The sequence below is a fragment of the Notamacropus eugenii genome, chromosome 3 (assembly GCF_028372415.1).
Source record: "Notamacropus eugenii isolate mMacEug1 chromosome 3, mMacEug1.pri_v2, whole genome shotgun sequence".
Classification (NCBI taxonomy): Eukaryota; Metazoa; Chordata; class Mammalia; order Diprotodontia; family Macropodidae; genus Notamacropus; species Notamacropus eugenii.
In genome coordinates, this window is record NC_092874.1 from 228,701,517 (window position 1) to 228,723,768 (window position 22,252).

The 22,252-nt window shown below is 36.1% G+C and overlaps 2 protein-coding genes across 2 annotated transcripts; both read left to right on the top strand.

Moving 5' to 3' along the window:
- Positions 1-662: 662 nt before the first annotated feature.
- LOC140531395 (olfactory receptor 6C74-like) lies at positions 663-1,601 on the top strand. Its single transcript, XM_072650351.1, has one exon. The coding sequence runs from the start codon at positions 663-665 to the stop codon at positions 1,599-1,601; it is 939 nt and encodes a 312-aa protein (XP_072506452.1).
- A 10,460-nt stretch (positions 1,602-12,061) lies between these two features.
- On the top strand, positions 12,062-12,997 carry LOC140531396 (olfactory receptor 6C74-like). Its single transcript, XM_072650353.1, has one exon. The coding sequence runs from the start codon at positions 12,062-12,064 to the stop codon at positions 12,995-12,997; it is 936 nt and encodes a 311-aa protein (XP_072506454.1).
- The last annotated feature ends 9,255 nt before the right edge of the window (positions 12,998-22,252 follow it).

Genomic DNA, 22,252 nt, shown 5'->3' on the forward strand with positions numbered 1-22,252 from the left:
TGCTGATATACTTAAATAATTTTATAAAAAGAAACTTTGGTCATAGAAATGTATGAAATTGTCGACTAAGGCATAGAAGGTCTGTGATCCATGATGGTAGAGTGAATAGTCCCATCAATTAAGTCATGGATCCTTAAGCATAGTATAAAGAGAAGAAATACACATGTAGATGGCCCTGGATATCAAGTAAATTTCATCTTTCAGTATGTTTGTGACAGAGAGCTATCCTTTAGAGATGCATATGTGAAATGGCCTACTCTCAGGGAGTACAAATCTTTTTAATATTGTTATAGACAGCTTAATTCAAGAGGCAAACCTATCAAAGGAACATATAATTTAAAAGGGAAATACATATATTCTTCATAGAGTAAATATGTATTTATATGATTGCTTTCAGTGCTCTGTGAAATTTCCAATCCCAGAATGTTTTCTGCTTCTTCCTTTCCTTGATCCCTTTCTATCTTTCCTTCTCTTCTCTCCCTCTTCTAGTGTTCCTTTCCTCTTTTTCTTCTTTTTGCATAGTGTTTTCTCCCCTCCTTCAGTACTAAGTTCCTCTAACTGAAAAATCCTAAGAACTATACATTTATTGCAGTCTTTTGTGATCTTTTGTTTAATTTTTTTTTATTTTCATATCTAGGAATAGTGGAAATCTGAAGTCAATAATGGGAAATCGTACAACAGTAACAGTGTTTATTCTCCTAGGATTGACAGATGATCCACAATGGAAGATTGTACTTTTTCTCTTTCTGTTCCTCACCTACATATTAAGTGTTGCTGGCAACTTGACTATCATCCTTCTCACCTTGTTGGACTCCCACCTCAAGACTCCCATGTATTTCTTCCTTCGGAATTTTTCTCTCCTAGAAATTTCCTATACAACTGTCTGTATCCCTAAATTTCTCGTTAGTATTGCAAGTGGAGACAAAACTATTACCTACAGTTGTTGTCTTACCCAGTTGTTTTTTGCCTTCCTTCTTGGGGCATCTGAATTTTACCTTCTAGCTGCCATGTCCTATGATCGTTATGTTGCCATCTGCAAGCCCCTTCATTACACAACCATCATGAGCAGCAAAGTCTGCACCCAGCTTGTTCTTAGCTCTTGGCTGTCTGGCTTCCTGATCATCTTTCCAGGCCTCATTGTAGGCCTCCAACTGGATTTCTGTGCCTCCAATGCCATTGACCATTTCTATTGTGACACTGGCCCCATGTTGCAGCTGTCCTGTACAGACACAAAATACCTCGAGCTGCTCAGTTTCATTTTAGCTTTAGTGACACTTTTGTTTACTTTGGTATTAGTGATTCTATCTTACACCCTTATTGTCTTGACAATTCTGAGAATTCCATCTGCTAGTCAGAGGAAAAAAGCTTTTTCCACCTGTTCCTCTCACATGATTGTACTCTCCCTCTCTTATGGCAGCTGCATTTTCATGTACATTAAACCCTCAGCTAAGGAGAGAATATCTTTGACCAAGGGAATATCCTTACTGAATACTTCAGTTGCCCCTTTATTAAACCCCTTTATTTATACCCTAAGGAACCAGCAAGTGAAACAAGCCTTCAAGGATACAATCCAGAGAATAGCACTTTTTTCAAAGAAGTGAAAATGTTGATTTTTTGATGACTCTATGTGGTCAGATTAAACTACCAGAAATAACCTAGTAGTGATTTCTAAGTATTATCCTATTCTAGATAGATAACAAGGTCTTTGAGACCCAGGCTGTATCTTCATCACTGACTTTAATTCAAGGTAGGTTGTTAGAAAGGAAAGAGCAGTCAGTCATCGAAAACCAGTCAGGAGTTGCCTTTGGGTTGTGGGTTGTTGTTGTTGTTGTATTTGTCCTTCATTTTCCAAGAAGACCATGACATCAGAGAAATTATGACATGACTTGTACTTGACTGTATTTTGAGTGAGGGAGAGCTGTACAAAGTCACCAGTCTCACTTTCTCCTCCTGAGTCATCTGATTCCAGTGACCAGATATTCATCAGGATGACTGGAGATGGCCCAGGTTTCAATAGGAGATCTTGGCCTCTTTAGGCTAAGGCCTAGTCAGGTAGATACTTAGAGTGAGGTAATGCCCATTCAGTGAATCGGCCTCTTTAAGAAGTAGTGAGGGAGTTGCTCCTTTAATGAGCAAAAGAAAAAATTAACTAAATCAAGCTGGGAGAGAAACAGCAACAGTTACTATTGATAATCACTCTTAAGCCAGGAGGGTCCAGAAAACAGTCCTTAAGTGGAGCTTGGGCAGGAACCTATCATTGTCCAGTCTTATAGCTTTCAGAGTGCACTACTTTAAAGAAGAAAGGAAAGGGAGAAAGAAAGGAAGGAAGGAAGGAAGGAGGAAAGAAAGAAAGAAGGAAAGGAAGAAAGAAAGAAGAAAAAAGAAAGGAAGAAAGAAATAAAGAAAAATGAAAGGAAGGAAGGAAGGAAGGAAGGAAGGAAGGAAGGAAGGAAGGAAGGAAGGAAGAAAGAAAGAAAGAAGGAAAGAAGAAAAGAAGGAAAGAGAGAGAAAGAAAGGAACAAAGAAAGAAGAAAGGAAGGAAGGAAGGAGGGAAGCAGGGAGGGAGAGAAGGAGGGAAGGAAGGAAGGAAAGAAAAGAATGAGGAAGTAAAGAAAGAAAGAAAGAAAGAAAGAAAGAAAGAAAGAAAGAAAGAAAAAAAGAAAGGAAGAAAGAAAGAATCTATCCACTAGAGCCCAAGTTGGTAGAGGACAGTCTCAGAGAATGGGATTTGTAAATCTGGATTAGGATTTCAAATATATAAATGAGTTCTTGAATTGGATTTCAAATATGTAATGAGAATTAATGTGAAAAATGCCCAGGGACATTTAGGTATCATCAACAAAGCTTTAAACAAAAAAAAACCTGAAAGGAAGATAATATCCACATAAGTACATAAAGCTACAACACACTTTCTATAGCACAGGAGAAACAGCAACAGTGGAGATATTCAGCAACACACAAGAGGAATGACCTGAAAGTGGAGAATATCCAGAGAAGGGAAATAATAAGATTTATGGCCTCATTTTTATGCATATAAGTGTATCAAGTATAGAGAACACAATGAAGTATCTAGCTTGAGCCAATGAATATAAAATGCAGCCATATTTATAAATGAAACTTTGTGAGATGTAACTCAACTGCACTATGACAAGGAAAATGTTGGTCTTTTATTTTATTTTTTGACAGCCTGGATTATATTAAGATTGATTAAATAGCAATGTTTTCAAGGATAGTTGAATAAGGAGGGTTCCCTTGACAGACTTATGAAAGGATGAGTCTTTTAATTGAAGCATTTCATAGTCATCTCCCAATACAGAGAGTAGAGATGTGCTTATTGGTATTTTGTTAAGATCAAAGACAACTCCTGACTGGTTTTCGATGACTTACTGCTCTTAAGATGCTTCTGTTGATTGGACTCTTAGAATGATTAACTTAGGTCAAAGGAACCATCTCTCTGACTAGCCAAGAAAAGAATGTAAGTTGACAGATTTGGGGGCCTTTTTGTATTTCTCTTTGTGCTTTTCTTCTCAAGCACAGTGTTAAAGAGGGTGGGGAAAGGATTTATCCCTGACTCCTACTAAAAACCATTAATGGCTATTTTGGAGCAGCACGTGGGAATTGCATGTATTTGTCTATGATTTTCTCACATACTCAGTCTAAAAGGAGGACTAAAGAGAGTGGAATTTCTTAGTCCAAGACACTCTCGTGGTAGAGAAGTGGAAGAGTATCCTGGAGAAGCAGACAGTTGCTGCATATGTTCATTTACATTATCTAGAGGGAGAATTTGTAAACAATGTGCCAGAACTTCTTTATTTTTTTTAGAGTAGCAGAGAATTGAGAGGATTTCAAGAATTTCCCAAGCAACATGATTCTCCAACCAAACCTTCTAAAGAAATAGAAGAAATTTCTTGGATTATACCAATATTTAGAGTTTCCTCAACATCAATCACAAGAACAAGAATTTGGAGACAGGACATTCTAGAACAAAAGCAGGGGTTCCTGTGATGCATGCCTCTTGAGGAAAGAAGATCATCCATGTTGCTACTGAAGATGAGGGATAAGGAAAAGACTTTATCAACTCACTAGTCTACTCTCCACAGTTATTCCAAACATTTTCATCCTTCCTCAATTTCCCCATGTCTTCCCCTTTCCCTACCCTCTCAATTAAGAACCTTTCCTCCTTTAAAATTAAAAAATTGAAGCTATTTACCAATAGTTCCTTCTTCTCCCCTTTCTCATTTCATATCACTCAGATGCGTTCTGTCACTATTGCCCCCTTAATTCGTCTCCCATAAAGACTTGACCAGACTCCTTGTAGAAGCATGCAGGTCTACCTGCACAAACAACCTCATTCCATCCTGTCTCTTACAAGAGATTGCCCAACATGTCCCACTTCTCCAAAGTCTTCTCTTCTACAGTCAAAACACTTCTAGTTCCTTCAACTGATTATCATATTGTACAAGATCAGTGCCCTTCACCATTCTGGTTTCTCTCTCTTGAACATTGTCTAGCTTTTCATTTTGCTTCTTAAAATATGGCACCTTGAACTAAAAACTATACTCCAGAGATAGTCTGATTGGGTGAGAGTACAGAGGAACTATGGTATTTTTATTTCTAGAAGTTGTGCTTCTCCCTGACTAAAATCTCCTTGGGAGTAGAGGTTGTATCACTATTCATCTTTGTATCCTCAGGGCACAAGATCATGTCTTAACGTGCAACAGTTACTTAAATAAATGTTTATGGAATAAAATTGAATTCTTGTACTGTATGTCATTGTCTACGTATTCTAAAACAAATGAAAACAACTATTATCATTCTATCTCTGACTTCATAATGAGCAACCTATCTTTGCTACTTTGCCATAGAAGGATCATAAATTTAAAAGTTTGGTGAGTTCTAAGTTGGAGTTGGATTTAAGAATACGTACCTTAGTTGTAAGTAATAATGGGAGGAAACTGCACAGATAATCAAGAATGAAAAATAAGCAAAAAGCTTTGTATTTAGTTTTAACATTTCCTTTTGCATTTAAATTTGAATGTTTATGAATAAAATCATACTTTTTCATTAAATGTAACCAATGCAAAGTAGTCAACACAAAAAGGAGGTTGAAAGAGTCTAGAAACTTCCTCAGCCAACAGATGTGACTGCCTTACCTAAAAGTTACTGTCTGTTTTTAGTACAACTTCACTTGGAAAATCTAGTAGAGGATAATGTTAGACAGTCATGAGAAATGCTATATCCACAATACAATAAGAAATATCTTTGAAGGAAATGAGACTGCAAAGAGCTTGATTTGAAATCCAGTAATTCGATTTCATTCTGAGGAAAAAAGTTAAAGTGGAAGGACAGTAATTACATACAAAGTGGAACAAATAAATATCTTGGCATATTATATCAACTATAACAACAGCAGCAGCTAGCATTTATATAGCACCTACTATGTGTCAGATATTGCATTAAGTGCTTTACAAATATCTCAGTTATTCCTCACAATAGGTGCTCTTATCCCCATTTTACAGTTGAGGAAACTGAGGCAAAATCATGTGGCTTGCCTAACATGATACAGTTAGCTAGTGTCTGAGTCACATTTGAACTCAGATCTCTGCTATACTGATCTACTCTCAATAGCAAAGATAGAAGACTTCCACATTTAGACTCCATGACTTCAGGGCTCAGTACACTGTGAGAGGAAATGGCAATGGAAATTCAGGTAATTAAATTAGGAAAAGCAACTGTATCTGACCAAATACATTAGAAAGGAATTTGTGCTAGAGATGAGACAATGTCAATAACATTCAGGAATCATTTTTTAAAAGATATCTCAGAGAAGTAGGTAGATGCCATATGAAAGAATAGAAAAGCTTATGTACAGTGACTTTACCAAAAATGATGTCCAATACATTACCAATATCAACTCTCAATATCTGTTCCTATTTTCTTGAGATAAGACTTTTGATGAAAATACTCTATGTACACATTGTTTTGCACAGAAAGGTATGGAGTTGTAGTAACAGTGTTGGATCAAGACCAGACAGATTCAAATCCTGGGTTTGTAACTAATTCCTTCTTTGGGTTTGGGCAAGGATACTTGTTTTAGATCCAGAATTTGCACTATGAGTTTCTAGGCCCTGAGCTCAAAAGAAGAATGAGATGATATTGAAGCATCTGAAAAACTCTCCAGTGACCATCAAGAACAGAGAATATTCACCTTCTAATTGTCAAGAAAGCAGATGCTCTTTTTGTTTTGGTTTGATTTTTCTTATGGTTTCTCCCATTCGTTTTAATTCTTCTATGTAACATGACTAATGTGAAAATGTGTCTAACAAGAATGCATGTGTAGAACCCATATAAGATTGCATGCTGTCTTGAGGAGGGAGGGAAAGGTGATTAGGGGCAGAATATTTAAAATTTATGGAAGTGATTGTTGAATATTGAACACAAATAAATTAATTAAGTTAAAAAAATGAATAGAAGAATCATCATTTCTCCCTATTCTCTAAGTGACTTTGGTGTTAGGGGAGTATCTAGCATACCTCCTCTAAAAATTTCTCCTGGGCAAGCCTGATTCCATGGTGAAAATGAGGTTAAGATTTCAGTCCTAGTAGACATAGCTGCCTCTGATAGGAAACAGATTTCCTTTCTTCAGTCCTTTGGATCATATGAAATTGGAGAGTACCATTTTCTTATAGGAATTTTAGATTCCACTTGAAAGGACCTTCCATCTAGAGTCTAGTCCAATATTATCATGTTACAGGTAAGGAACCTGAATCTCAGAAGGCTCGAGTGATTTCGTTAAAGTTACAATATAGTAACAAAGTCAGGATTGCATTTCATGTCCTCTGATTCAAAACCTCCAAGCATTCTATGCACTGCACCATGCTGGAGGTAAGTGTCTTAATAAGACAGGGACAATTACTTTGAAGGAATTTGTTAGGAAATAAGCTATAATAATCTTTATCTTTTTATCTCAAAAGTTTGAACATTGGTGTTTGCCTGTTGTCTCTGCTATTAGACTGTTACTTCCTTGTGAGCAGGAACATTTGTTTTATTTTGTTTTTGCCTTTCTTTGTCTAAATTTGCCATATTGCTGCTAATCTTGTCCTTAGGACACATTAAAACCAAGTCCAATGCTCATTCCACATGACAGCCCTTCAAATACTATCATGTGACTTCTACATTTTCTCTTCTCCATGTCAAATATCTTAATTCTTTCAGTCCATGGTTCCCAGTCTATGATTATCTCCTCTGGAGTAGATTCAGGTGTTCAATATTCTTCCTATGATGTGACAGTAAGATCTAAACTCAGGGCTTCAGATTTGGTCTAACCTTAAAGATTCAATACAGCAGCACAATTATTATCTCTCTCACTGTGGACACCATACCTCTATTACACCTATAAGACTGAATTATCTTTGGGGTCTATGTCCCCCTAAAACAGTACTCCAATAATACCTTGTGGTATGTAGAAATTAGTGAACAAATGCAAAAGGCATGAGGCAGTGAAGGGTTTCCCACAAGTGATCTGGGGTGCAGAACCTGGGTCCAAGGTGAGTGGGCACCTGGAATAGAGGAACCTCAAGATGGAGCATATCAAAATTCAATATCTGCCGTTCAGAGCACATCTCAAACTATGCATAACGAATGTAAAGGCTTGTTGAATTAGAGTTATTTAATCAATCACTGGAAGGTGCTTCAGGAATCACGCTGAATAAAGAATCACCTGATAGCCCTGGGTACTTTATTGTATCGTACCACGAAGAATCAAGCCCTATTTAGAAAAAAACCCAAATGCTTTAGGAACTATTTGGGTCTGTTACTCTAGCCCACAGCATGAAAGACGAGGAACAGTACTGAGTGAACTCAGTTTCAGGGAGTGTCAGTTCATACATTTTGTGTGTGTGAGCAGAGGGTGGGAATGTTGTCTTCTTTTGGATTCCGTGTGTACTGGGCCATGGAAAGAGATAAAGTTGTTTTATCTTTGGTGTATAATTTGTTTTTTTGGATGTGAATCGGAGAAAATGCTTAGTCCTCCATTTTGTAACTCATGTGACCTGGAAGTCCTCTCAGGCATACTTTGTTGATTGAATTGTCTTAGTAATTATCTTAAAAAAAATTCTAATATAATTTGTTCTTAACAAATGCAATCATATTAGGCCATTAAGGAATGAATTAAAAATGCTTTATTTTTCATGAAACAGTATGCTACAAATCGAGAGCTAGTAACAGAAAAACAAGTCAGTCCCTATCTCAAGGAATTCACATTCTAATAGGAGTAAATAAGACATATAAGAGATTTCAGGTGAAAATCAGATGTCAAGACACAGTGGTCTATTGGGTTAACAATAATAATAACAGCTAGTATGCATATAGAACTTTAAGATTTGCAAAGCTTTTTACATCTGTTAATTCATTTCGTTTTGTTTTAGGTGCTATTATTATCCTCATTTTACAGCTACAAAAACTAAGAGACAGAGAAATGACATGACCAGGATCACACAGCTAGTAAATGTGTGAGACTGTACTTGAACTCAAGACTTCCTGACTCCAGAGCTACCTCTCTATCCACTATACCAACTCATTGCCTCTCTGGATTAGAATCCATAATTGTTTACTCAAATGATTCCCAATGGGGTATGAATTCCTAGAGGATAATTTGACCAGTTTCCTCTCACATGTAAGCTTGATCTTGCTTTTTCTAAAAGAAATAAAGATAAACTTGTGTATATTTCTCAAAGGCTTAATGTCAGTGATTCCTTCAGATAACAGTTGATTACATATTCATGTATTATATTTAAAGTATTCACAACTTATATCACTTAAAAATCTATGAAGAATTGTAAGATAATAACATATTAATTGGAAAGCAAAAAGAATGTGCCAAAAAGTCCCAGGAGTATAAAGAACAGAATATTCTTGATCCAATAATTATTGAGTAAGTTGCTCAAGACTTTGTAATACTTTTATTGATTATCTCAAAGCCAATTCATGTACATATTCCTACCTCATTCATGTACTGTAAATATATAAGAAAGACCTATGTTGAGTGGAAAAGCACTGGAGTATTGATACCTACCTGAAATGCTTTTCTGTATTTAAAACATGCCACCAATAAAATAATGTCGAGAAAAATTTCTACAATATGCGGCATTTTTTTAGGAAGTCGGAGTCTCTTCTTCCCTTAGTTGAACTAAATATCACTTCTAATTGAAAAAGGAATAGAATCAAAATGTCTTTTTAATCCTTTCACATATATATATATACACATATATGTACACACATATAATGCATATGAGTATATATATGTATGTGTATATATATATATATATATGCACATATACAAATACACATATGACATCAATCTGTATGGCTCTACCCAAAACAGAAAATGGTGGTATTTCATCTCATGAAATCTTTCTCGGGTGATGTCAAAATGTTATTTGACCTTGCTAAGTATAAAATTCTTAACACATTCCCACTGAAGATTTCAAGGTTAAATAGGGAGACCATGTTGAACAAGTAGATGCAGGTGACACTTACAAATACCTTGGTCTCCTCCAGCAAAACATATCAGGACAGCCATGAAGGAGAAGCTGTAACTGAATACTTTCAGACAATTTATTGGCATCCTAAAATCAAAGCTTAAGGATAAGAATTTAAAAACAATTGACATCCATACAATACCAATTTGCACATATTCTATTAAACTTAAAATGAATATATTTTATCTATTGGTGCAATATAATGTAAAAATTATATATAAAAGAATAATAACAGAATAGCAACACATTCTGGGACCATATCTGTCTGATCCTCATTTGAACAAATGAGTGAGATGATACAGTAAGTGAAAGGCATGGAGTGGTAGTTCAGGGCCAATCTAGTCTGTGTGGCTCTAGGCAAGCCCTTTCAGTGCCCCCAGACAACTCTCTAAGGCAATCAGTTGCCAAGTAATTGCCAGTCTGTTTGAATAGAAAATTTCCTTATAGGGAACCTCTCCACAGTGATGAAATCACAGGACCAAATCCAAAATATGTAAGACATGATGGCTGGGAATACAGGAAGTTCCCTGAACTCAAGAACTTAATTTAGTGCAATGGCAAGTAAAGAAGGCTGTTTTGCTGTTTTTGATTCAGTATAATCAATAAGTATAATGCCTCTATTAGAATGTGATTAAGAGAATCTTTCCCACACATTGTCAGGCCTGGGAAGATTATTAAGAAGGTCCATGCCTTTTGTTAGTGAGGCACTGGTTCTCAAAGGATGTCATTCCCTCTGACTGCAAAAAAGTTTATAAAGACTCTGAGGGTGAGGTTTTGTTTTAGGGCTTAGTTTTGGTAAGAAGGATTGGGTGCCAGGTGAGGTCTCTGGGAAACCACTAAGGAGCCTCTCGTCTTTGAGAACCCAGAAGTGCTTCCCTCTCTGGCAAATGGTCAGAAGTCTGTTGAATCATGTTAGACAGAGAAAGCTATGTCTGTTGATTACTTTGAGGTTCAGGGTGTTGACTCCCTTGAACTATGTGAATGATATATGTGCTTGACAAGGATTGATACATGTACTTTATTAAAGTGATTGTCAACACCTTAAAAGTTGCCTTTCCTTTCATGACTGCAGATCTAATAACCAGGAGAGCAGGTTCCCCCTGCATATGTTGGTACTGAAATGGATACAATTAGTTATAAACATAAGCCTCTATGTTAGTTGCTAAAGATGCAAAAACTGAAAAAATACCATAGTTACAAAGCTTATAGTCTCCAAGAGGATAAGATACGCCCACAACATAGAATATATGTATGAAAATGATTTCTCCACACTGAAATTTTCTGCAATTTTTTTGTTTCTTTCCTTTATCTCAACCACCTTCTATTTTCCATTGTTAAGGTTTTTGTACATGTAAAATCTCCCTCCCCAGAGATGGAGCATACAGGCAAATGTAACTTGCCCCATACTATTCACAATTTTAGACCACTAATTACTTGGGCAATGTATGTAATTGCCACAAGGAAAAGTCAGATTCATGCTACAGCACACAACTCTTAATTTTATGTACCTTATCTGGGTATATCTTACCATATCTCTGTGGACTCCATTCCCTCTGTTCCAAATTTGAACTTTTCACCAAAGTCAATTAGGTTGGGTATTCATTAGCTGCTTCTGAACATAGATCCCTGGGGTTACTTGTTTGTGCACTAAATTAACAATACATTACAAAAATAGCAGGTAAGTCCTGTCTAATTTTTATGAGCTCAATATTTTTTTTAAAGGAAAAAAAGAGCTGAAATTTTCCTTTCTAGGGAACACTTGTATATTATAATCCTATCATAGTTTTGGTGCTATGAGATCTCCCATTAGATGAATAGTGTCTTCCTTCTACATTTCTAAGGAACAAGAAAATACATCTCACTGTTATAACAAAGGCAATTTCCCAAGATCTCAGACCTGGGACCATGTTTCAATGGACAAAATACCATTAACAGATATAGAGCAGATGAATCATTTCCTATTTTGATGGTGCCTATGAATATGGAGTTGCACTTGTGAGAGTGGACTTATGCAAGAGAGAGAGAGGTAGGTGGGTTGTATAAATGACTTGAGTTTCCTCAAGTTGAGGATTAACCCATTGCATTTCTTTAGTAAAAGTTAAGTTTTGAAATAAACCATCAAAAAAAAGAGCTGTCAGAAAAAGTGAGTATGTTCTCTGTGTCTCTTCTCCATTTTTCTATGCTAGAGTTGGAGGAAATTTGGAAATATTGACAATACAAACCTCTTGCAATTGCTATCAACCCCATGAAAGCCTGAGGTCACAAATGTCTATGGGTCTGTGTGGCAGTACTAGTAAGTTATAGAATCTTCTTACTACATATTCCTAATCTACTAAAGAAACACTAGTTAAAAAGATAAACATAATTTTTTTTGAATACTGCACATATTTTCTTTTGCAATACTATGTCTTCCCCTCATTAGTACTGATAAGCAATAGTGACCATGCACTTTTGTCTTGGGTATCTTCAGTATGTATTTTCTTATTTTCAAATCCAGGCATGATAACAATCTGAAGTCAATAATGGGGAATCGTACAACAGTGACAATGTTTATTCTCCTAGGACTGACAGATGATCCACACTGGAAAATTGTACTTTTTCTCTTTCTGTTCCTCACCTACATATTAAGTGTTGCTGGCAACTTGACTATCATCCTTCTCACCTTGTTGAACTCCCACCTCAAGACGCCCATGTACTTCTTCCTTCGGAATTTTTCTCTCCTAGAAATTTCCTATACAACTGTCTGTATCCCTAAATTTCTGGTTAGTATTGCAAGTGGGGATAAAACGATTACCTATAATTGTTGTGTTGCTCAGTTGTTTTTTGCCTTCCTTCTTGGGGCATCTGAATTTTATCTTCTAGCTGCCATGTCCTATGATCGTTATGTTGCCATCTGCAAGCCCCTTCATTACACAACCATCATGAGCAGCAAAGTCTGCACCCAGCTTGTTCTTAGCTCTTGGCTGTCTGGCTTCCTGATCATCTTTCCAGGCCTTATTGTAGGCCTCCAACTGGATTTCTGTGCCTCCAATACCATTGACCATTTCTATTGTGACACTGGCCCCATGTTGCAGCTGTCCTGTACAGACACAAAATTCCTCGAGCTACTCAGTTTCATTTTAGCTTTAGTGACACTCTTAGTTACTTTAACATTAGTGGTTCTATCTTATACCCACATTGCCCTGACAATTCTGAGAATTCCATCTGCTAGTCAGAGGAAAAAGGCTTTTTCCACCTGTTCCTCTCACATGATTGTGCTCTCCCTCTCTTATGGCAGCTGCATTTTCATGTACATTAAACCCTCAGCTAAGGAGAGAATATCTTTGACCAAGGGAATATCCTTACTGAATACTTCAGTTGCCCCTTTATTAAACCCCTTTATTTATACCCTAAGGAACCAGCAAGTGAGGCAAGCCTTCAAGGATGCAATACAGAGAACAGCTTTTTCGACCAAGTAGAATGTGGTTTATCTGCAGAAGCGACAGAAGTAGTGAATGAAAAGCTAAATGGAAGCATGTTACTTGGTATGCTTTCATGGACCATGTTCTTCTTTCTACTTATAATATATCTTTGTTCCACTTATTTTACTTCTCCCATTTTTATCCCCACTCTTTTCCACACTCTTCCCTCTCTACACTGTTTGGTAACTGATTTCATATACAGGATGAACAAGAGTAAAGAGTTAAGAGTGACACCAAGGTTGTAAACTTGAGCTACTGGAAGGATGATGGTGTCTTCAAGAGTGTTAAGAACTTTCAGAAGGATATGTCCGGAGGGATAGAAAACAAGCTCTGTTTTTGGACATGTTCAATTTGAGATGTTCACAGGACAAGCAGTTCAAACTGTTCAAGAGACAGTAAGTGGTGTGTAACTGAAGTTCAGCTAAGACATTGAAACTAGATTTATACATCTGAAAATCATTTCCATAGAAATGATAATTGAACCACTGAGATCTTATAAGATTACCAAGGTGAAAAATATATAGAGAAAAGAGGACCTAGGACAGAACCTTGGGAACACCCTATGTTAGGAGGTAAGATTATGAGGAACCAGCAGAGAAGATTGGACAGGAACACTCACACAGATAGGAGAATCAAGTGAGAGAATATTCTCAAAAACCATAGTGAAGACAATATACAGCAGGTAAAGTGTTCCAAGTGCCAGATGTTAGAGAGAGATCAAGAAGAAAGAGAAGAGAGAAAAGAGTTAGCAAATAAGCAAGCAGTGGTAACTTTGGAGAAGGCAGTTTCAGTTGAAGGATAAAATTAGAAGCTTGATTGCCCAGGGTTAAGAAAAAACAGGGGAAAGAAAGGGTCACCTACAGTACAATTGCTTTAAACTTAGTGAATGCTACCAGAAGTCAAATGCCAAGATTGTTTGGACAGTGCAGTGTTGAGATGAAATATAAAATGTCTGACTAGTAGTCTTGTAAAATTGCTTTCTATTCTGATGATACTTGTAATCAATTGTAACCAGAGTTAAAAGTTGTTACAGAATTCTGTTCATTGTATTAGTTATTTTAACTTATGCTATGATTCTTCTGTGTCTAGTATTCCTACTTGTGCTACCTCTCCCATGTCTGAACAAGAAATACTTACTTTTCCCTTTTGGGGAAAAATATAGGTTTTCCAGACATGGTTCATCTATCCCCACATTATCATCATCCTAACAATATGGGGATGGGGTTTGTTAATGGACGAAAAAGTATAAAAATTGGTAGCCTAATCCTTCTAATTAAAGATCAGGCTTACCCAAGACTGTACCTGATGCACACCAAATGGCTGGGTACAAGAGTGGGAGGGGTAAATGTTCCATTTCATTCAAGCAGTCTTTCAAGGCAAGATGAAGAATCACCGAGTGACAAAAGCCTTTAAGGATGGTCCAAAGAGTCAGTTCCCTGACTACCACCAAAAAAGAAATGATTGAGCTCTGTGGAACAAATGATGAATGAAAAGATCAATGAAAAATCTTCTCAGGTCTCCATGTCTTTATTCAAGTTCTTTCACTCTAATTACTTTAGTTTTACTTCATTCAATTTTATTTTTTCTATATTTAGCTCAAACCCATCCTCCATGTCCCTTTTCATTAGAACTTCCCACTCCACAATAAAGTTGATGCTTGTTCTTTTAAAAGATATGGATATGTGTGTGCATGTATGTATGTGTGTATACACATATATATGCATATATGTACTTACATGCATACATACATATTGTATACATATATATATGAAATCATCTTTTCCTCAATCATCTACATTTATTGAATGAAATGAAAGTGAGGATTGAAACCAGTCTGTCACCTGAGAATATGAGTTTTTAGACTGCAAGAAACTTTTACTATTACAATGACACCCTCAGTATAATTCTTTGATAGAAAAGGTAGAGGGGAAGGGAGGATCTGCTGGCCAGAAAGGAAACTTTTGATTCAGGTTGATCTAAAAACAGAAAAAAAGACTATTCATCTTAATAGAATAATCTCACCCCCATCCATCCCACTCTGCTCCCCAAATAGGAGGAAAACATTTTGTAAAACACGGAAGGGATGAGAAGGCTCAGTGTACAACGTCATGCTGAGCTTTCTCCTCTTGTTGCTTCTCTGCTTCCTCCTCTTCCTCCTCCTTCAGGTTCAGTAGATTTGTTCCTATTTCACACCCCTGTTCACAAATCAGCCACACAACTTATGAACAACTGAGTGCCCTCAAGTCCTGTAATTAGAACAGGGTGGGTAAGTGCCCCAGTGAATATAAACATTTTCGAAAGTAATTTGGAAGTATGCCCAATGGGCTACAAAATTGTGCACACTCTTTAATCCTGCAATATCACTGCTAGATCTATATCCCAAAGACATCAGAAAATGGAAAGTGGAAGGACCTATTTTATAAAAAATATATATAGCAACTCTCCTTGTGGTGGTTAAGAATTAGAAATTGAAGGTAAGTCCATCAATTGGGGAATGGCTTCACAAATTATGGTATACGATTGTGATGGAATATTATTATGGTATAGAAAACTACAAGCAGGGTAATTTCAAAAAATCTGGGTTTACATGAACTGATGCAAAGTGAAGTTAGCATAAGCAGGAGAATGTTATATACAGTAGCAGCACTATTGTTTTATGAAGAACTGTGAATAACTTGGCTATTCTCAGCAATACAATGATCCAAAACAACTTCAAAAGACTTCTGATGAAGCAAGCATACTATCTGCCTCTAGAGAAAGAACTAATATTGTCTGTATACTAACTAAAACATGCCATTTTATCTTCATTCTTTTCTAAATCCATCTTCTTGTATGAAATGACTAATATTGAAACATTTTCCATGATTAAAAAAAAAGAGAGGTCCCAGCATTCTGAGTTTTCTCCTATCATAGAAACAATATCTTAAGTGATATTAAGATTACTAGGCTAGATTTCAATTTAACCTTTAATGTAGCTGACAAAAATACAGTAAAAGACTTATTTATAAAGAAAAATATATAAAATATTTGTCTAAACACCATAGGGTCATAGGATTTGGAGTATGCATAGAACTGGAAGGGGCATTGGAAAGAGTTTATATGTATGGCGTAGTAGAAAGTACGCTGAATTCAGTCAGAAAACCTGATTTTGGATTCCGGCTCTTTGGTTTACTACTTTTGTGACATGAGGCAAATTACAACTTTAAAGACCTGAGAAATTTTTCATTTTCCCCGTCTTGCCTCTTATTCAACTCTTTCCAACCCCTTCCTTTTGTTCTGCTAGAAACAACGTACTGTCACATTGATAGAGAAACTTACCTTTGTTCTTTTTCCTCTCTGGGATCAGACAGACAAAAGTTCATCTGAAGGATTTCTCTCATCCCAAATGGGATAGGGGAGCTCTTTTCTCTGGTTAATTATGACCCCAGACCAGGAAATCTGGGGGAAAATCTCTTCAATAATTCACTTATGTAAAAATATCTAAGTCCTTCCCAAAAGGGATGAATAAGTCCCTTCTAAAAGGATGCTTGATAAAACAGGTATCGGTTATAGAATAGCTATTCATTCATTCATTCATTTATTTATTATTTATATTATTTGTTTATTTCCTCCACCATAAAACTTAACATTGGAAAAAAAAGACTCATAAGCACACATTAAGAAATACAGAAACATAAAAACAAAAACCAATTGCATATGTTATTTCTCATCGTTTCCCATCCAACTGAATTCCTAAACTTCGTGGGGATCTCATCATACTGCAAAATCACATCTTTCCTGAAGCACATGCTTCCTTGATACCCACTACTCCTGTTTGCTCCTTTCTTCCCAACCTGGAAAGTCTCTAATCTTTCTTCCAATTAGAAATCAGAATACCCAATTTTTTATCCCAGTTAATTGTTTTCTTTTAATTAAGGAGGCTAATGACAAAAATAAAGGTCACAAATACAACATAACACTTATACCTACTCTTTTCATAATTATCAAGAATTGGACATGAAGTAAATGACCATTGATTGGGAAATGACTAAGCAAGTTGTGATACAGAAATATTAAGAAATATTATTCTGCTCTAAGAAATGATGAGTTTGATGAATACAGAGATGGTAAAATATATGAATGAATGCAAAACCAAGTAAGCAAAACTAGAAAAACAATATACACAATTACAACAATGATGGAAATGGAAAGAACAACAACAAACCAATTGAAACAAAATCCTGAGAAAATAATATGACAGAGCTTGATCCCAAAGAAAATATATGAGAAGACAATTTACCCCACTTCTTCGCAGGTGTGGAAAAAATTCATGTAATATCAGATACTGATAAATTGCTTAGTCTTGCTGATCTATTTTTTTTCTTCCCTTTAGTCTTTGTTATAAAGGATGGCTGTATTGAGGTGGAAGCACTACTGGGAAATGTAAGTCATGCAAAACTGAAAGACACCAACAAAAATTTATTTATGAAAAGAAAAAGAAGTCTTCATTTCAATGCAAAGGATAAACCGTGTCTAACTTCTATTTGAAAAAAATGTTCTTCTCTCACAGTCCTTGGACAATGACAGTAAAGAAAAAAGAAAGAAAGAGACAATGTCTGTCCTCTATCAAAGCTCAGTGACTTTTTTCTTCCCAGTATGCTATAAGTACCAGTGGAAAAAACATCTGTATCCAGAAGCCTGCTTGCCTCTACTGGTACTTATAGCATACTGTGAAGGAAAAAAAACTGTCTTGGTGGGTTTTCAATCAGTAATTCACAGTGCTTCGAGGAAGGTTAGTGGGTCCTGTGGAAAAGAGAGACTTCCTAATCTGCTAGTCTGGCATGAGTCACCGAGCTTTGATATAGGGCAGACACTGTTTTCCTTGAAATAAGAGAAAGAGGTCTCCTACTTCCCTCAACTGACTCTATTTGATCAAAAACATATGGAAACAATAATTGATTAACCAGAATGAAGCTGGTTTTCAGATAAGACAAATTGCTGGAAATGTATAATTGTGAGAAAACTCCTTGCATCAATCTTTATATCTGACTGGGTTTCTGGGCAGTATAACCTAGACTTTTAGTTAAGGGTGTCTAAGCATCAGGTAGTGATCCAGCTTCCCAGCCACAGGGCTAGATTCTAACAATACAGTGAGGTTTTCTCTTCACTTCATTTCCAGTTCCCATAATTTTAGTTCTCATTCAATACCCTTAACTAAATAAAGTTTTCTCACAAGACTGAAATTGAACTAGACCTATAATTGAATAAAAAGGGAACTGAGCTAGCTCCAGAATTTTGTTACAAGATGGAGTCAAGTGTAGTGTACTCAGTTGCCTCAATTTTCTCACTAGTCAACTCTTAGCTGAGCTTTAAAATCCAGACACTTTTCTCCTTTGCAGATGCTACTTCTAACAAATTACTTAAATTTCATAGGATTACAAAATAGTCCATCTAGAGGAGGAAAGGGCTTCTAGTCGAAGCCATCTAGTCAAAATCTTTCATCTAACAAATGAGGAAACCAAGGCCCAGAAACATTAAGTGATTTCCCAAAGAAAAGCATATGGGTTAGATCAAGCTGATTCTTGGTACCAGATGTATCTGAATATGATTTCTGATGGCTTCTAGAAAGATGCAACAGACATGTTGGCATCTTTGTCTTTGAACCCACTGCTGATGCCTCAGGTACAAGGAATAAAAAGAGGGAAGAAACTCTATGGAGAAAGCAACAAAAACTCCCTAAGAAAAAATACTCAGGACTAGATGCATTCACAAGTGAATTCTACCAAATATTTGAAGAACAATTAATTCCAGTACTATATAAGCTATTTGAAAAAATGGGCAAAGAAGGAATCCTACCAAATTACTTTTACAACACAAATGTGGTACTGATACCTAAACCAGGGAGGGACAAAAACAGAGGAAAAAGAAAGTATAGATCAATCTCTTTAATGAATATTGATGCAACAATTTTGGATAAAATAATAGGAAGGAGATTACACCAATATTTCACAAAAATCATACACTGTGACCAGGTGGGATTTATATCAAGAATGTTGGGCTGGCTCAATATTAGGAAAGCTATCAGAATAATTGACCATATCAATAACAACAGAATCATATGATTATCTCAATAGATATATTAAAAGCTTTTGACAAAATGCAATACTCATTGCTATTTAAAACACTAGAAATCTTTGGAATAAATGGAACTTTCCTTAAAATAATATATAGTATCTATCTAAGACCCAGCAAGCATTATATGCAAAGGGGATAAGTCTTTCTAGAAAGATCAAAGGTGAAGCAAGGGTATACGGTTAGCACCACTATTATTCAGTACTATTCTAGAAATGCTAGTTATAGCAATAAGAGAAAAAAGACACCACAACTTTTAGAACGGGCAATAAGGAAACAAAATTATTACTCTTTGCAGATAAGATAATTGTATACTCAGAGAATCCTAGAAAATCAACTAAAAAAATAACTGAAATAACAGTCCGGAACATAAAATAAATCTACATAGATCATCATCATTTCTATTTCTTACTATCAAAGTTCAACAGGAAGAGATAGAAAAATAACATCCATTAAAATATCTGCATATCATAAATGCAAATATAAAATATAAAATACTTGGGAGTCTACCTGCCAAGAAAAACCCAAGAACTATATGATCATAAATACAAAACATTCTTTTTTCACACAAATAAAGGCAGATCTAAACAATTTAAGAAATATTAATTGCTCATGGATAAACTGATCCAATATAATAAAATAATTCTACCCAAATTAATTTACTTAATCAGGGCCGTACCAATGAAATTACTAAAAAAATGTAATTGTAAAAATAATAAAATTCATCTGTAAGAACCAAATATCAAGAATATCAAGAGAATAAATGAAAAAAATGTAAAGGTAGCTTAGCAGCACCAGATCTCAAACTGTATTACAAAGCTATAATCATCCAAACAATCCTGTACTGGTTAAGAAATAGAGTAGTGGATTAGTGGAATAGATTAAGTACACAAAACACAGTAGAAAACGACCATAGTAATCTCGTGTTTGTCAAACATAAAGGTCCAAGATTTTGGGAAAACAAATTGCTAATTGACAAAAATCGCTGAGAAAACTGGAAAGTAGTTCAGAGAAACTAGGTATGAACCAACACCTCACAGTATATACCAAGATAAGGTCAAAATGGCAATATGATTTAGACATAAAAGGTGATATCATAAGCAAATGAGAGGAACATGGAATACTTTCCTTGTTAGATTTATGAATAAGGAGAGAAGTTTTGATCAAATAAGAGATATAGTATATTTGGGGATGTAAAATAGATAATTTTGCTGATATGAAATGAAAACATTTTTGCACAAACAAAACCAGTGGAGCCAAGATTAAAAGAGAAGAAGGCAACTGGAAAAACGATTTACTACATGTTTCTCCTGTAAAGACCTAATTTCTCAAACATTTAGGGAACTTAGCCTAACGTAAATTCTACGTGGCTTAGTGGAGATAGTCCGTAATCCTGTCCCTGTATTCTTTAATTGGAGCTGGGGCTCGGCCAATTTCTTATTCACCCTGAAAGTGTGACAAACTTGGATACAAGGGTTTAGAAGGATCTGTAAGAGCAGTTTTTGCTTCCCTATTCCATCTGGTATCAAGCCCTGTTTCTTGGTACATTCTGTACAGTTTATTAGTTGACATAACCATCTCTGCTTCCAAAATCTATGCCTGCTCTCAATAGAGCAGTTAGCAATTCTTTTCTTGTCAATCTGTTCTGACTTTGAATCCTCTGACTATTTACTCTTCTCTCTCAAGGAAGTGTGTCTTTTCCCCAGTCTCCTAACCACTTAATTGTGAAATCCTGTCCAACACTAGAGTCAAAACTAGTTGCTTGAAAGCAGGAGGAGCTACCTTCACTATTATATTCCTATGGCAAACCGAAAAGAGGGTATCATAGTATGCATCTGTGTTTCCATTCATCATGGTGGTCTTCATTACCTCCTCCTTTAACTTTCTTATACAGTCCCTGAATCTGTACTGCTTACTGCATTCTTCTGCAGCCAAAGTCAACAGATAAATATTATTGTTACTTCCTTGCCAGTTGTAATCTCTAAAGGCTTACTGTGCAAAAGGATTATGACTGATAATTCTAAATTTCAAACAGTCCACACCATCTATAGATACTCCTCCAGTTCTTTCATCACTGATTCTCACCGTCCTAGATATTAATGATTCTCCCTTTCTTTGGGTAAACTCACTCAGAATATTTGTGACCTCCTGCTGAGTAAAATCCTCAATTATCTCCCTAAGTACAGTGTTCCCTGACTGGTTCTCATATTCTGTTAGTATAGGCCAAGCTTCAGTCTGAGAAGTCTTTCCCTGTAACATTGTTTCATTTTCAAACTCTGACTTCATTACATTTTCCGCCCATGCACTCTCCTGGCTGTTGCAGTCATGACAACTAGGTTACTTCTGTACAAAGGTGGTATGCATACTTCTTCTGCTAGCCTTCCACTACTTCTTAGCTAAATGAACAGCCTTTTCTACCACATGTGACCATACAATTTGCTCTTTTTTAAAAAAAAAAATCTTATTTTTTTACTATATATATATATATATATATATATATACATATATATATATAAAATTTATTTATTTTTCAGTTTTCAGCATTCACTTTCACAAGAATTTGAATTCTAAATTTTTGTCCCATCTCTCCACAAACCCCACCCCAGGACAGTGTGCACCCTACCCATGCTTTTCTCCAGTCTGTCCTCCTTCCTACCACTCCCCTCTTGTTCTATCCCCCTCCCCTCTGTTTTCCTGTAGGGTAAAATAGATTTCTATACCCCATTGCTTTTGCATCTTATTTTCCAGTTGCATGCAAAACTAACTTTTAACACTTATTTTTAAAGCTTTGGGTTCCACATTTTCTCCCTTACTCCTTCTGTACCCACCCTCATTGAGAAAGCAAGTATACATGTGTAGTCGTGCAAAACACTTCTACAACAGTTACGTTGGGGCAGCTAGGTGGTGTAGTGGATAGAGCACCAGTGCAGGAGTCAGGAGGACTTGAGTTCAAATCTCACCTCAGATACTTGACACTCACTAGCTACATGACCTTGGGCAAGTCCCTTAACCCCAATTGCCTCATCCTGGGTCATCTCCAGTCATCCTGATGACTATCTGGTCACTGGATTCAGATGTCTCTGGAGGAGAAGTGAGGCTGGTGACCTGCACAGCCCTCACTCACTCAAAGCAAAGTCAAAT

Bases quoted from the DNA above. Each gene is read 5' to 3' on its own strand.
- LOC140531395 (XM_072650351.1), top strand. From the start codon at position 663: ATGGGAAATCGTACAACAGTAACAGTGTTTATTCTCCTAGGATTGACA.
- LOC140531396 (XM_072650353.1), top strand. From the start codon at position 12,062: ATGGGGAATCGTACAACAGTGACAATGTTTATTCTCCTAGGACTGACA.